Source organism: Megalops cyprinoides, chromosome 4 (assembly GCF_013368585.1).
Source record: "Megalops cyprinoides isolate fMegCyp1 chromosome 4, fMegCyp1.pri, whole genome shotgun sequence".
Lineage (NCBI taxonomy): Eukaryota > Metazoa > Chordata > Actinopteri > Elopiformes > Megalopidae > Megalops > Megalops cyprinoides.
In genome coordinates, this window is record NC_050586.1 from 27,841,611 (window position 1) to 27,856,684 (window position 15,074).

The 15,074-nt window shown below is 43.0% G+C and overlaps 1 protein-coding gene across 1 annotated transcript in view; it reads left to right on the plus strand.

Annotated features, from left to right (window-relative positions):
• Positions 1-1,653: 1,653 nt before the first annotated feature.
• The window catches only part of dock8 (dedicator of cytokinesis 8), a 56,672-nt gene continuing 43,251 nt past the window's right edge, over positions 1,654-15,074 (plus strand). The window contains exons 1-2 of the mRNA XM_036526083.1: positions 1,654-1,871; positions 11,871-11,982. Coding sequence (XP_036381976.1) covers positions 1,819-1,871; positions 11,871-11,982 — 165 coding nt within the window. The 5' untranslated portion in view covers positions 1,654-1,818. The remainder of the gene's footprint in view (positions 1,872-11,870; positions 11,983-15,074) is intronic.

Sequence of the window (15,074 nt, forward strand, 5' to 3'; positions counted from 1 at the left end):
GGGGTGTACGAGCTACTGTACTTCCTGTGTTTCAGTTAAAATGTTCCCCTGGCGGGTGATGCTAGTGGACTCCTCTTTCTGAGAGACAAATGTCAACAATTGATATATACTGTAGATATTAAAACTATTTAAAATGTATTATATTTTCTTTTTAAAGGTTTTAAATGAGTTGCCGTTAGTGTAACAGTGTGATAATGATTAGATCGACATTTTACAAACTTTTCATGCATGCATTAAATCAGACAATAGGGGGTGCAAGAGCACTGTGTGGACTCCCTCACTTCGAGAAAGAAACGCATTTGCCCCAAACGTTAAATCGCAGTTACAGACAGTTTTCATTTGGGAATACAGTTATATAATTCTCTTCTATTAACCGGACTTGAATTTACACTTTCAAGTCCTAAAATGAGAACACTTAAAGCAGTGCATACAACAACAGCTGATGTTGACAAGTATGAAATTCACCTCAACTCCAGAGCAAGTATTCCCATGCACTTGGTTATGCACTGGCATAGCTATTAATAACCATTATTTTCTCATTTCTGAGAAATGTGCTCAAGCAACTACCACTCCTACCCACGCACGTCTTCACGTGTATGCGCGCGCGCACGCACACGCACACACACACACACACACTTCCAGTAGAGACAGTCACGGAAGGATCTGCGTGGCAGTGTTGAGTGTTGACAGGTGACAGGGCCAGGGCTTTATTCAGTAGGCTACTGTAGCTTAGCATTTAGGTGAAAAGCAGAGCTCGACGTCATCTGGTCTGATATGGTTCAGAGAGTCTCAATGCTATGTTTAATGCACAGCGCAGCGGAGTGCACTTTCATTTAGACTTACACCCTGTTACCTACAAACTAACCAGCCTGCCTGCAATATCAAGCACAGTGGGAAGAACAAATCAACAGTGAGGTTGAGAGCATTAGCTATAGCAATTTAGCATATTTTACATTTAGTCATCCTCGTTGACACTGGTGTTACTAAGCTCGGCTTTTCACCGTAAGTTTGTTTTGTTGCCACAAAAAGGAACAAAGCGGGCTGTTCCGACTGAAAGCATCACTTTTCTGACAAGTTCCTACTTTTTTAGAGATATCCAATGACAACAAATGAGTCACTATGTATGTTGTTTTGCTGTTTTTATATAACTTTTTTATACAGAGATAGGCCCTTACTGCCCAAGCAAGGGAATTACAGTTTTACTATCGTAGCTCTACCGATACAATATAATATAATATAATATAATATTTATTTTATGTCAGAGAAATAATCATGTTACTGGGAACGTAGGACACGTTCGTAACCATTTTTCATCAAATACAAACAGATTTTGTTATCTTTAATCAGCAAGCCTACACATAATCATACGAATATCAATATGCTGCATAGAATTCACAATAAACAAACAAATAAATAAAGTGCTCGAGGTGAATTTGCCTGCGTATAAAGTCGACACCGCGATCATGTGAACAGCTTCAAAGGTCTTAAATCTGCGCTCTGAAATGACAGGCTTACTTATTAAAGCGCGAACGAGCTGACACCTTGCACCGAATCGCGCGCTCTCCTTGTTGAAACACACGTCAAGACTTCAGCATGCTTATTAGGCGACCCGGAGGGCTTATCTCGCTCGGCGTGCGTGCGCTGTATTCCCTCCCTACAGCTCTGTTAGGGGAGGTGAAAATGCGGAAGTTTCCACCCAGAAAACCGCTGCCACCAGAGGGGATGAGGCTCGTGCTGACATCTGCTCTCGGGAGAGAGCAGAAGTTGCAACTCCACGGGGTTACCGCCGCCGCTGCCGCAAAACTGGAATAAACTTCCATGGCTACCCTGCCGGTTGCGGACAGGAGAGCGTTCGCTCTCAAAATCAACAGGTAAGCATTTCGCAGACCTTTGTATTTTCACGGTAATTGCCTCACGCATATTTTGTGTTGCAGTTGGTACGTGTACGGTCACGGGCTTTCTTCTGGATCAGCGCTGTCAGGAGAGCGCGTGAAAGAATCCTGAGCAGGCAGCTACACGTTATGAATGTTAATTCAAGGGGTGTGTTACGTTCCAGACTTTGAGGGGAAAATGCAAAAATGTAACCATTATCATCGGAGTACATTTGGTACACCGTACTCCATGTTTTTTTAATCCACAAAATATAAACGATACAGCAGAATGTTCTGCAACTTTGCAACTATGGTCAAGTTGATACACACTTAAGAGGACAGAGAACTCCATTCTTTTTGGCGTTTCCATGTCTGTGGAGTAAATAAGGATACTATTACAAGTACTACTACTAATTTTGTTACTACTGTACTTCTATTACTAATTATAGCAATGATGATGATTATGATGTTGATGATATTGGTCGTAATATAATATTAGTTGTAATGAATACTGTTTCCTTGTAGGCTGCATGATGTGTACAGATTATTTTCCACTAGATGAAAAATGAAGGAAATGTTAACACTAAAGTCAGGAATACAAAGTCTCGGGTTTACAGCAAAGTGTGCTGTTAAATGTTCACAGAAAAAAAAGGGGCCCACATGGTCATATAACTGAACTGAATGTTACAACATTTCAAAGTGTACATTCATATACAATGAAAGTTTAAGTATTGAACCACAGAAATATAACTACTGCAAAGCTGCAGAGCTAGACGGGGTTTCTTTCTTTGGCTCCTTTTTTCCACTTTGGACTGCTTCTTCTTGAGTTCCACAGGGGAGTTTATTTATTTCTCCCTGGTGAGCCCGGTGCAGGTCAGAAATAACAGTAGCATGCTGCTGGGGAGGGACCGCAGTGCTTGTGAGGGGGATGTGGTGTCATTCTTCCTTTCCGCTCAGTTACCAGGTGGGAAGGAAGTACAGGCTGTGAACAAAGTATGATGCAGGCGTCCTTCATGAGGGTCAAAGGGAGTGGGAGTCCGGGTACAATGAATAAGAGAGCAGAGCCCAGCGAATTAGCCCCGCATAGGAGGGATAAGAATCAGTTAAGGAACTGTTAAAAAAAAAAAAAAAAAAAAAGCAGGTGCTTCAGGGTAGATGAGGGTGTAGATGGTGGATTTATGACTTAGTAATTCAGTGAGGAGTGTCAATTAAAAAGCTGAATCAAGAATACTGTTCACTTTCTAATTGCTATTAAAAACCTGGGAGCGTCAGCAGCCGTCAATGGAAAAAAAAAAATCACACTGATGCACTGTGGTATTTTTAGTTGTGGGAGTGTCAATGCTTTGATTCGTCCTCACCTAAAGTGCTTCATTCTTCAGTTTGAAAGAAACAGAAATACATATCATGAGAATATTTATATGGTTTAATTCTCCCTCCGCTTGCAAGAAGGATAATGTTATGTTTTCCCCAGTTCTGGAATCCTCTCCTTCATCAGCCAATGGTGAGAGGGATAACAGAATCACTCATCATTCAGGTCAACAAGCGAATCTGTGCTGGATTATACTTCCTAGTCACATGACCAAATCAGAATGTTAGCTTCTCCAAAATATGAATCTGAAGTGTGTGTGTGTGTTTGTGTAAGTGCTTCATTTAGTAAGATCATTTAGTTAGAACAACAGATCAAATGGTACCCAAAGCTGAACTGTCTTTCAGTCTTAAAATTATATGTGTACAGTCGGCTGATAAAAACATCAGTTAACAGTAGAAGTTGGCAAAATTCATAAACGCAGCACAGAGGTCTGTGGAACTGTTTCAATATGCAAATTCAGAAATGGTCATGGTATCCTTTTCACAGAATGACCCCTTTGTAGAAATACTTTTTTAAAAATAATGTGTAACTGATAGAGGCCTGGTGTTGGTAGTGTAGGGACAGTGTGAAAATAGTGTGTTGCAGGTGATAATGTTGACAACACCCATTAGGAACGACGTGATGGTTTTCTCGCTTAAGAAAACTTTGTGTAAGATATCTGTGGTATCATGCAAAGGTTTCTGTGGTCTGCTGGGGCTGCTTTAAGCAGTGTGTTCATTATCCGCAGAACGGAGGTGTACGTGTGAAGTCGACAGCCAACGTTTCGACAGTGATGCATATATTTATTGTCTGGTCCATATATTGGCCATATTGACTGAGTGAGTAAAACATTAGTATTATTACTAGTTCTACTATCTATTGAGTAGGGCAGCAAAGCTTATGCTCCCCTAACCGCTAGCCACTGTTAATGGCTAGTGGCTAGGAGAAGTATTATGGGAGGATTGCGGAAGGTAATTTATGATGGACCAGTGGGTAAAAATCACAACTTCAGATTCATGAGGCCACATAAAAATTCACTCTAGACGTTGCCAGGCACACTTAGGATACATCTTACTCTGGGGTCTGGAGATCAATTGTATTTGTTGTTGCATATTATCACTATGACAGGAAAGCAAAAAGGAAATCATGTTGACCTTCGGGTATTTTGAAATGTTGCACTTCTCTTTTTTTGTAACTGTTTCTGAACAGGAAATGAATGTTCCTCCTCCGTGATGCCTTCAGAGGACATGTGCTTTACAAAGATGGGGGCAACGCCTCTTAAAAAGACAGATATGATCGTGTCTGGTGTAAAGCTTTGGTCATTAAGGATCAAAGTAAATTTTCAATGTCATGTCTGGACGGGTGCCATGGTGATATGCAAACACTATCATCTCACTGATAATTATAATGAAATATAATGCTGGAAAGGCTGTGTACAGATGAATTTGGTCTGCTGGAAAGCAGTAGGTATGATACCTCTGGAAATATTTAGTAGTTGTTTTTTTTTTTTTTTTGGACGATGCAATAGTTTTCACATGCTTTGTGGGGATCTTCACGATGAAGTCAGGCCAACATGCCTGTCGTGTTTAGAGTTTTTGCTTTTCCAAGCCGTTCTCCAGGGCAGGAAATTCATCTCTGATGGTAATGATAGGGCAAAAAAACACTCATTTTAATGTCTTGTTGTGCCGGAGTAACCAGCAGGATGCTATTTATGTTAATAACCTCTGCATCTCTGTAAGCGAGGTTTTAAGATGGGTGTTATTTTCCATTTTAACAACAGGCAGTGTGAATTTAATTGCCCCCACAGCATGGGCAGAGGGGGCATGAACTAGTCACCTTTGGAAACCAGAAATACACAGCCTCCAGCCAGGGACAGTCACTCTGTTGTACCAAAGGAACCAGGCCTCTGACACAGGAGGCAGTACTGGCCCATAGTAGCTGACTCCAGGCAAGATGACATCACTGTCTGTTGGCCAGGGGTTAGCTTAGCGAGCGGTGCCAGATTAGCCCAGAATGCAACAGCCGTCTTGCCTCTGCTTCCACTGCACCTGTCCAAACCCAGTTCTGCTCTGCACACAATCAGCAGGGCCAGTAAAACTGAACTTTTCTAGAAGCGACTGCAAAGACACAGCAGGTTTCGGCTGCAGTCTAAGTAGTGCAAGGGTTGTTTTTTCTGCTCAGTCTTACATTTCATCCAGTGTAACACTGATATTGAGTATATCTCTAGACAGTTAATTAAATTGCAGTAATTGTGTTTTTGTTGGTTTTAAGTCATTACCGTCAGAGTAATGATGGTATGTGTGTGGTATGTGTAAATTCAGAAGACGATAGCCTTCCTTTTGCCTCATATTCTTAACTGCAGTAAATGGTAGTGTAGCTGCATGAGGTCTCTGACTCTGCCATTCAGCGTAATTGTTAGATTGACACTGAACACATGCATTGCCACTGAGTAAGCAGAGATCTTGCGTCTCCAGATTCTGCTGTTGCAGCGACCTCAGAATCTGGGGTTACTCCTGACTCATCAACAGAACTGCATTCTGGGAAGCAGCAGCAGTGGCAACAACAGCGACAATGCATCAACCAAAATATGAATTACAACTTTGTGGGACCAGTTTGACCTTTAACTTAAATTGTGATTTCGGGAAGTTGGCAGCCCCTTGTAATGCCTCTGTAAGCAAAGTGCCACGATAGTATCCTTTTCCAGCTCAGAAAAATGTAATAAAAGCACCCAAATACATCCTGTGGTGAACTGGACTGATCCTGTTTGGGATTGTATTAATACAAACTACACAGTAATATAAAGCTCAGAACGTCATCGCTCAACATTCACTCAGAATATGTCATGTGAGCTTGAGAGATTAAATTCCTGAAAAATATGAGGAATCATCATGTTAAACTGGAAGAAGTGGTTCTGCTGAGGAAGAAGAAGTATTTGGTTCTGTTTTTTTCTGTGTGCATTTCCATTTTTCGTGTGTGTGTGTGTGTGTGTGTGTGGTCATGTGTGCATGCACGTCCATTTGTGTGTACGTGTGTGTACATGTGTGTATGCATTTCCATTTTTGCTGTATGTGCATGCGTTCGTGCATGCGAGTGTGTGGGTAGAACAATGCTGTTGGAACAACAGTGATATTTAAAATTTGTCCGCTTCATTACATTGTTCAGAGGTGTAGCAGACACAATAACCTGATTCCAGGCAGGGTTTCATCCTACTACCCTGCTAACCACTAAACTGCATGGAGTACCACAGTGATCACAGTCCCATATTGAACAGGTGACAGGTGAGAGGCATCTAAAGTGTGTACTGCATTATTTCTGTGTTTGTGAGAGAGTCTGTGTATGTCTGTCTGTGTGTGTGTGTGTGTGCAATCATGTGCATGCCCACGTTTAAAAGAAAGACAGAGTGTACATTACTGTGCAGGTATTAGTCAAGGCTGGAGTGGATCTGTGTGTGTGTGTTCTGAGCTTATACGTACACCTTGAACCACCATAAATGGAACCCTTTCTCTGCTGGCAGCCTGGATGTCAGGCCCTAGTGCCTTTGACACCCACAGACTGAGGCTGAGATTCATTTGTGGGCCCTGTTCACTGGTCCTTACCGATAACCCCAAGGTAAAGCACCCACCATTCAGGGAATGTGGATAGCTTGTGAAACATCAAGCATATCTCTGAGATCAAAGCAGCTGCAGCGAGCCTCCCAACTGAAGCCCCCTACTCTAATCTGCTTTCTTTTCCCTTTTTTAAGAGAGGACTCAATATTTCAGGGATGGCGAACTCTAAGTTAACAAAAACCATAAGTGTGCTCATCCACCCTTATGAAAAACAACTCGAAGACAGCATTCTTGCTCCCTTTCTTCAGAAGGTCAGCCGTTCGCCTGCTCTCTTATACCGCTTGGTTAAAACAATACCCCTCTGGTCCAGCCTGGGTTGCTTTTTATCCTCCCCGAGTCTTTTTATAGAGTTGCTCAACGGGTGTTGCTGAATGGGTGTTAGCTTTGGGAGCTGTGCTTTTTAAAACTCTTTGCCGTTACTTCACCATGATAATTAGGGCTGTGGAGAGGGCGCCCGTGTGGTCACAGGAGCTGACAACACGCTAAATGTCCTGTGTCTAAATGACTACACGCCAGCTCTGGATCCTTTTTTTTATAAATTAGGCTGTAAGACAATAAATACTTGATTCGGTCTTGCTACGAATGGGCGAAGGGAGGCAGGCGTGAGGCTAAGCGCTGGTTGGAGTAGCCACAGAGGAGAGCAGAGAAATATGTTGTGACCTTTGAGTCTCCAAGAACATTACATAAGCCCTTTAACTGACATAAATTTCATTCCACTTCCTGTCATGTGTGTGTGAAATTGCAGGAAAATCACAGCAGTGTTACAATGTCATATGAAATGTCAGGGGTTTTGAGTGGAACAACAGAAATGAATAGTTAAACTTATGTTCACTCCACCCAGAAAAAAATATGTCTGCTTTTGTTAGACAGCCTAGTGTAGGAAACAGAGTATTTATTGTGTTCGTGTATGTGTTGTGTCACATATTCAAAGGACTTTGCTCTTGTCCTGTGCTATTTGCATGTTGGTTTCCCTAGTTTTGTGACCCATGAAAGCATTTGCAGTTGTCGTTTCCTGTTGCAACACGCAACATTCTCCCAATGTTGTTGTGATGCTGTGGCATAAGGTTGTTAGAGCGTTACACGTCACGTGAAACAAATATTCCCAAATTTATACCTCGCAGTTAAAATGAGCAGTTTGTTTGAATCCATCCTGTATTTCAGAGAAGAAATGCTGAGCACATGGGCTTATGTCATGCAAAGACACTCACACACATACACACATTACTGTGATCAGTGCTGAGGGCATTGGATAAAATTTTTGAGTAAACAGCATTCTTTGGCTGCTGGTACGTTCATTCATGGATTGTGTTGTTTTCTGTTCTTCGTTAAGTTACAAATTACACACAGTCACCCAGGGAAGGAGGCTGTATCCTTCAGTAGAGTGGTTAATAGAGAAACTGACCTGAGGTTAAGGAGCAGAGCTTGTAACCCAAAAGCTGCTGGTTCAAATCCCTGTTGGGCCACTATAATTTTACCCTTGGGTATGGTACTTAACCCAGACTGCCTCTGTCAACATCCAGCTGCAGAAATGAACAGCCTGTGGAAATTGTAAGCTCTGTAAGTGGCTCTAGATAAGAGTGTCTGCTATGCGACCGTGATGTAATTCAGATTAATACAGTTGCACTTGAACTGTGTTTTTTGTGCTGCGGAGGTATGCTTTTTCTTGGGTGTTAGTTGAAAGGTTGTTATTGATGATGTTTTGCTCATGTATCATTCTGGGGTTTGTGAACTGAACCGAAATGCCTTGTTGTTAGTGTAATAAGGAAGGGAAAAGAACAGAGTGAATAGAACAGGCATCCATCTTTGTTTACCGACAGCTCCATTTGTCGACAGTACTGAGTGGCCTTGAATGACTCTTGGCCTTGAAGGCCACTGACGCCACCTCAAATCTCAGAAATTACACGAGGCATTTAAAATTAAAAAGTATTTTAGTAATGCATTTTATTGGGGGAAAGGGGATCAATAAATCATGTTATGAAGAGAGCACTCCATAGATTGAAGTTCCAGAAAACAATTTGGGAGGAGAATTTTATGCAATTAACAAACTCGTCCCCATCCTCAAGTATAAGAACCCCGCTCACTACTTCCTTTTTGTGTCTGCCTCCTCCACCCCATCTCCTCCTTATTTCTGTTCCTGTTCACCAGAGGTGAGGCACAGGGCTCTGCAATAAAATGACAGACCAAGCACAATGTAATATGAAAGAGGACCGTAGGACTTTTATTGTGACAGGTATGCACTGCCCACAGCAACAGCACAAAACAACAGAATAAAAAAAAAAGAAAACAAATCCTAACTCTGTTAGGAGCCTACCTGCCGCTCCTTCAGTACCTCTTTATTACTGGCCAGCTAAGCTGGTTCCCAGTGCAGCAAACAAATCCAAATGAGCAGACAGGAGCATAGTCAAATACAATCCAGGGTCAAACACTGACGCAGTTTCTCGTACAAAGTTGTTCAGTACGCAGTTGTCCGCTCAATCCAGACAGTACTCACTCCCTCCACACTTTTCTCTCAGGGATACTTTGCACCCATTTAGTGATTGGGGAGCTTTATATAAGCCAGGGGAGAGTTGATTTTTCAACAGGTGTGTGTTGGCTGGCTGGATGATGTGGCCTGGCTCCGGTCTGCCAGGAAATGGAGCGCTTCTGCAGCCGCATCGCTCCCACCCTTCCACCACCACTCAACCGGTCTCATTACACTGTTTATGATGTCCAAACACAGGGGTCAAATACCTAGGCCTACGGCAAGGTCGACCCCTTCCTCTACTCTAAGCCAAACAGCATACCTTTGTACGCTCATTACAGCAGTCCCTCTTAATGTATTAAAATTCACAACAGCTGAATTTTAATAATGAAAACAGTCATGTGTACAGCATGTATAGTCCATGGTCTTTGAGCTGGGAATGAATTTTGTGATTTGGTGGTAATGGCCAAGCAATGGAGACCCTAACGGCCCATGGCACGCACTGTCACCCACCACAGACCCCATGATCGCAGGAGCGTTGTGGGAATGTTACACGGTCTCTGGAAGTGGCATTGTCCAAACTTGAAGAGAGTGTGCTCATTAGTAAATTGGGTTGTGTGGATGTGTTGGGGGGGGGGCAGATTAGGGGGACAGTACCCTTACAATACACAGAGTGAGTTAATGAAAACAAACTGGAGGGGAGTCCATTATCACGGCCCGGGGAGACACTTGGACACTGACCCGTGTGGTACCGCTTTCAAAGACAGAACTCCACACAAAGCTACCCTGTTCTCTTCAGTGTCTTTGAGCCAGAATGCCCATGTCCTTTTTTGGGGGGTGGGGTAGGGGTAGGAGGAGGGGGAGGTTTATATCAGGAGCATCATATTTGTGCCTGTGTAGCGATGTTCTTTCGTTTTTGTTGTGGAATGTTTTGTCATGTTTTGTCCTCATTAATTTAAAGAAGAGAACTGAATTAATCAGATTTGCATCTGAGGCCAGTTTTTTCCCCTCCCTCCTCGCTCTCTTTCTCAGTCCCTCTCCCTTTTTCTCCCCCCCTTTTTGTTCCCTCATACCCTACCCGCCTGCTCCCCTACCTCTCTCTCTTTTCTCTTTCTCTCCTCCTTCTTCCTCTCTTCTCTTTCTCTCTCTCTCAGTACTCCATTATGCTGTCTAGAGGATTTCCTGCTGCATCTGACCCATAAACCCAGGCCATTGCTGCTGTTCTGTATAAATAGACAAGGTCTGTTGCTGGCACTATGTGTGGGCTCCCCCTGTGGTTGTCCCCTCTCAGGCCGGAACACAGTGCCCCCAGTGTGCTGCCTTGTGAGGACACACACACAGACACACATGCACACACAGACACGCACACACACACACACACACACAAGCTTACACACACATACACATTACTACTGAGAGCCACTTTGTGGTTTTATTGAGGAACGGCTGTCATTTCATTGGGACGTGTTCTGAATTACTTGTTTTTAGAAAGTTTTTATTGGACAGGGAATGGTAACAACCATAAGGATCTCTTTCTCTTTTTCTTTCTCTGGCTTTTCATGTCCTACTCAATAATTGGGGTTAATAATGTGAACTTCCCACTTTTTTTTCTCCCAGCTTCTCCTCCGCATTTTTGAACACCACAGCCGACACCATTAATCTGAAGTCTTTGATGTAGGAGAACTCTGAAGTTATTACTGTGCTTATAACTCAGTCAAGTTGTCGCCTTCCCAGCTTCCAGCAAAAGAGACTTACAGCTTCCTACGTGCTCCTCTGAAGGAATACTCATCATATACTTATCATACTTGTCACATTCCTCTGTTTTGCGGTTGCTAAAACAAACAAACAAATAGTCTGAAAAAAACTGTCAGTTTAGGGCTGTCATGTTTTTAGATTTATTATGCTTCTTAGTGGACACCCTTAAATTAAACTTTGTACATGTTGTGTTACCCATTCATATTGTTGCTGGAGTGATTGAGGTGAAGGTTACAACATGAGTGCCATAAAAATAACCATGCTTCCTGATGAGGAGGTCATTCCTGCTGTGCATTGTGGGATACTCTGAGAGCACTGTGTTCTTGTTAGTATGAACAGAGTTTTGTTGCACTTTGTGGAGCAGTGTTATGAATATCCCCCACCTCATTTCACCACACATACACTGACACACACACACACTTTGTTACCTGTGCCCACTTTATATTTGATCCACCATCTCTTAGGTTCTCAGTTCCTGGATCCTGACCACTACTCCTCATGCTATAATATATTCATGATTTGAAATGTATATTGAACATGAATTGAACATATAGGAAGACCCATCCAGATAAATGTTCAATGTTTATCTGTTCATAGAGGTGACATCAGCACCTCCAAGCCTCAGGCAATGGTTGCCAATTTGTTGGAACTTTAATCTCGTACTTTAATCTTTAATTCATTTGTTGCTGTTTTTTTATATTGATGTTACTTATGACTCTATAATCCTCTCCTGTCTGTCTGTAAATCCTTGGAAGTCTAATTATAGTTTCTGCACCTTAGTTGACTTTTTGTGTGTGTGTGTTTTTCTGTGTTTCTCTCTCTTGCAGACACTCCTCTGCAGAAATCCGCCGGCACTTCAGCGGGAACTTTGGGTCACCTCATGGCACTTACCATCAGCGTCACAGCTCCAACAACTCTGGATCCTTCTGCTTTCAGATAGTGAGTCCTGCCCTGTTGGATTGCTCAGCTCTCTTATAGCACACGCCAGTTAGCTGTGATTCTAAGGGATTTTTGGTTAGGGCATTAGGATAACTTCCTGGAGGAAGGTGTGGTAATGCCCGTCTTGTTGCATTTCCTTCATGCTGCCATTGTTTTGTCCAACTCTACCTCAGGACTGGTGGGTATTTTGGCTGAGGGGTGGATCCAAGGACAGGACACATGTAATCACCATTCAAGGACATCTTTAATTAATGCACGCAGGTTGCATTAATATCATACATAATGTTGCACTGTGGACTAAATGGGGCTAGAGTTGCATTTAAAACTCTTTTTACATAAACAGAAGCTTAGGTTTAACAGAGATCCTTACACCTATTGAGAAAAGTGATCAGTGAACCTGGTGTTCAGTGAAACTATCCGATTGCTTTGTGTGAGTTTGTAATGGAAGTACAGTGCTGGAAGCACAGTGCTGCCCCATGACCGTGTCCTTCATGGGAGTATTTTTCAGAAGGCCTCGTTGCCCCTCCACAGTTCATTTATCAAGGTCCATCTCAGTAACCGCTCTGCTGAGCCGCCTGTATGACGCTCTCCCATTGCAGCAGGAAACGGGAAGCGAGAGGGAGTTAAATATGCCGCCACCGCGGTTAAGCCTGGTTTGGGCTGATGGGTCTGTGTGTGGTGTCAGAAATAGAACACGGTCAAGTGTTTGAAGGACATGGTTTGAGGGACATGTCCTGGGTAATGGACAGCCCGTGAGCTCTCCATAGTTTAAGGATGTGTTGGTAATCATTTCCGTAGAAAACCAAAAAGCCCAAACGTAGGTATGAGGTAGATCCTGCCAAGGCGTAACATGACAGCTGTCCTCGGCACATGGCTAACACCAGCGTTTTTCAGCCCTGGAGGTCTTTAGGGATGGAGATATGATCCGAATTCCCATGGGACATGCCAGTTAGCTAACACTGTGTAAGGATCCTTTCAGTGAGAACAGGCAATTTTGCTTGTGTTATGCCAATTAGGCTTACATTTCTACAGAATGTATAGAATTGCAGGATTTTGGTAGGGTGTCTGTTTTTGCTTTCAGCATGATTTCCATCATTCCTGTGTGAGAAGCCAGTCTGTCAGCATAGTGCCTAGCTTGCATAAGTATTCACAGGACTCTGATGTTTTTCCGTTGCCGTGCAATGCACCGCTCTGCATGGCAGAGCGTGTTTGTGAGGCCTCTTTTTCGACACTGGGTGTGATTTTTGGAGGATTTTCCTCAGCCCCGATGGGTGTTGCTTTTCCGCCCTTCCAGAATTCGAATGCAGCAGCTGACCCCTCCGATATTTGCTCCCTCTCACCATCATTTCTTTCCCATAGTCAGCCTGTTCCCACAAAAGGGAACGTTCCCTGGCTCTCTCATCTGGGCTTAACGTCCAACTCATTCCCGATCTCCCTCTGAAAATGGGTCAGGCCACGGTCTGCTGAGGCGGTGGGGGGCCCGCTTACCTTGCAGCTTACAGAGACAAATCTTCAATATGAGTGGATTTAGGACACGGGGGATATGGTTTTTAATACCATAATCTTGATGATGATATTTTTCCATAATCTACAGGACTGTGGAGGGACTCTTCTCTTTGCATGCACATCTGTCTCCAAAGAATGCCAGTCCAAGCATTTATTTTGGCATTATTGACACTATTATTATTACTACTTTATGATATTAATGTTATTATGATATTACATTTGTTTTACAGCATTGACCTGTTTTTTGTAGAGAGAAGAGGCTGTATGTCACACAACAGCTCCACCCTTAGACGGTTAAGAAAATTCACTGCCAACGTTTTTTTTTTTTTAATTTGTTTTAGCGATTCACCTCAGTTTTAAAAGTTTGTTGTGTTGGGTCTGTGTTAGGGAGTTTCAATCTGTCTTGTGTTTTATGTGTTGTCAGGGAAGTTGGTGTTGGCTTCATGTAAGAGGTATATCAATGCAATCAGAAAAACACAGAGCATTATCACCAACAATTAGCTAGTAGCATAAGGATGAGGAGGGATAGTCGCAGTGGATTCACTGTGACTGTGTCTCCTGCTTCCATAAGCCCAGCTGAAATGTGACAGCTTCATGTTGATTGGTACGGTGGCACATTAGGCAGGCGCAGGTCTAAACTGCTGGCGCAGAGTTGTGAAAATGAATGAGGAAACCGTGGTGATGTCACATCCTGAAGTCAAGCGTCAGGCTTCGTAGGCTGTTTGCTCGCGGTTCTCGCATCATGAGGATGTTGAACACCCCTCTCCCCAGGCAGACACCAACTGCACAGTTTCTTTTTTTTTTCTTCTTTTTTTTTGTTTCCGGGCGACGCCATTTTATCAACTGAGCCTTCAGCTGGGTGAGTTTGTTTCACCGATTTAAAGAAAAGATGTAGTGTACCTGGAGAGTTCCCTGCTGGTTGTTAATCTCCTTAACTTCTGTTTTAAACGTATGATTTGCGCACACAGGTCACAGGTATTATTTTTGTGCTTATCACAGATCATTTGCCTCTTGCTTGGCTCTGCCTGATTGGGTGGAGGTGGATGATTAGATGCTGAACATTTTCTCTGAGCACTCGAGTGAAACATAAAGATTGTTTGTGCACAGTTGAGTGCATTGAGTTGCAGCATGAAGGAGTTGTAGCGAAGAGCTGGAAGAGTTTCAACAAGACGGAGCATGCAGTGTGCTAAATAGATCCTCAGTGTCTACATCAGACCACAGAGAGGTGTTTCCTCGCAAGAGGTCACTCCAGTTTTCTGGATGCATGCAGAAGATTTGCAAGTAATTGTTGATTATCTTTTGTCCTGGGGTCAGAAAAAAAGTGTGTCATGAAAGAAGGTGTCTAGATATGTGGAAATGGGTGCCAAATGCATGCGGTTTGCCCCCAGGTGCACTTTCAAAAACTTGTCCAGATTTGCCGTTCACCACACCAGCGTTAATCTGCAGTTAATATACTTTTGAAGAGGAAAGTTGGATCACCTGTTTGTTTTTTTCCTGCTAATCTCTTGATCATGGCCCAACTATGAATTGTTGTAAGTCATCTTATCTACCCCTCTCTCTCTCTCTCTCTCTCTCTCAATTCAGTT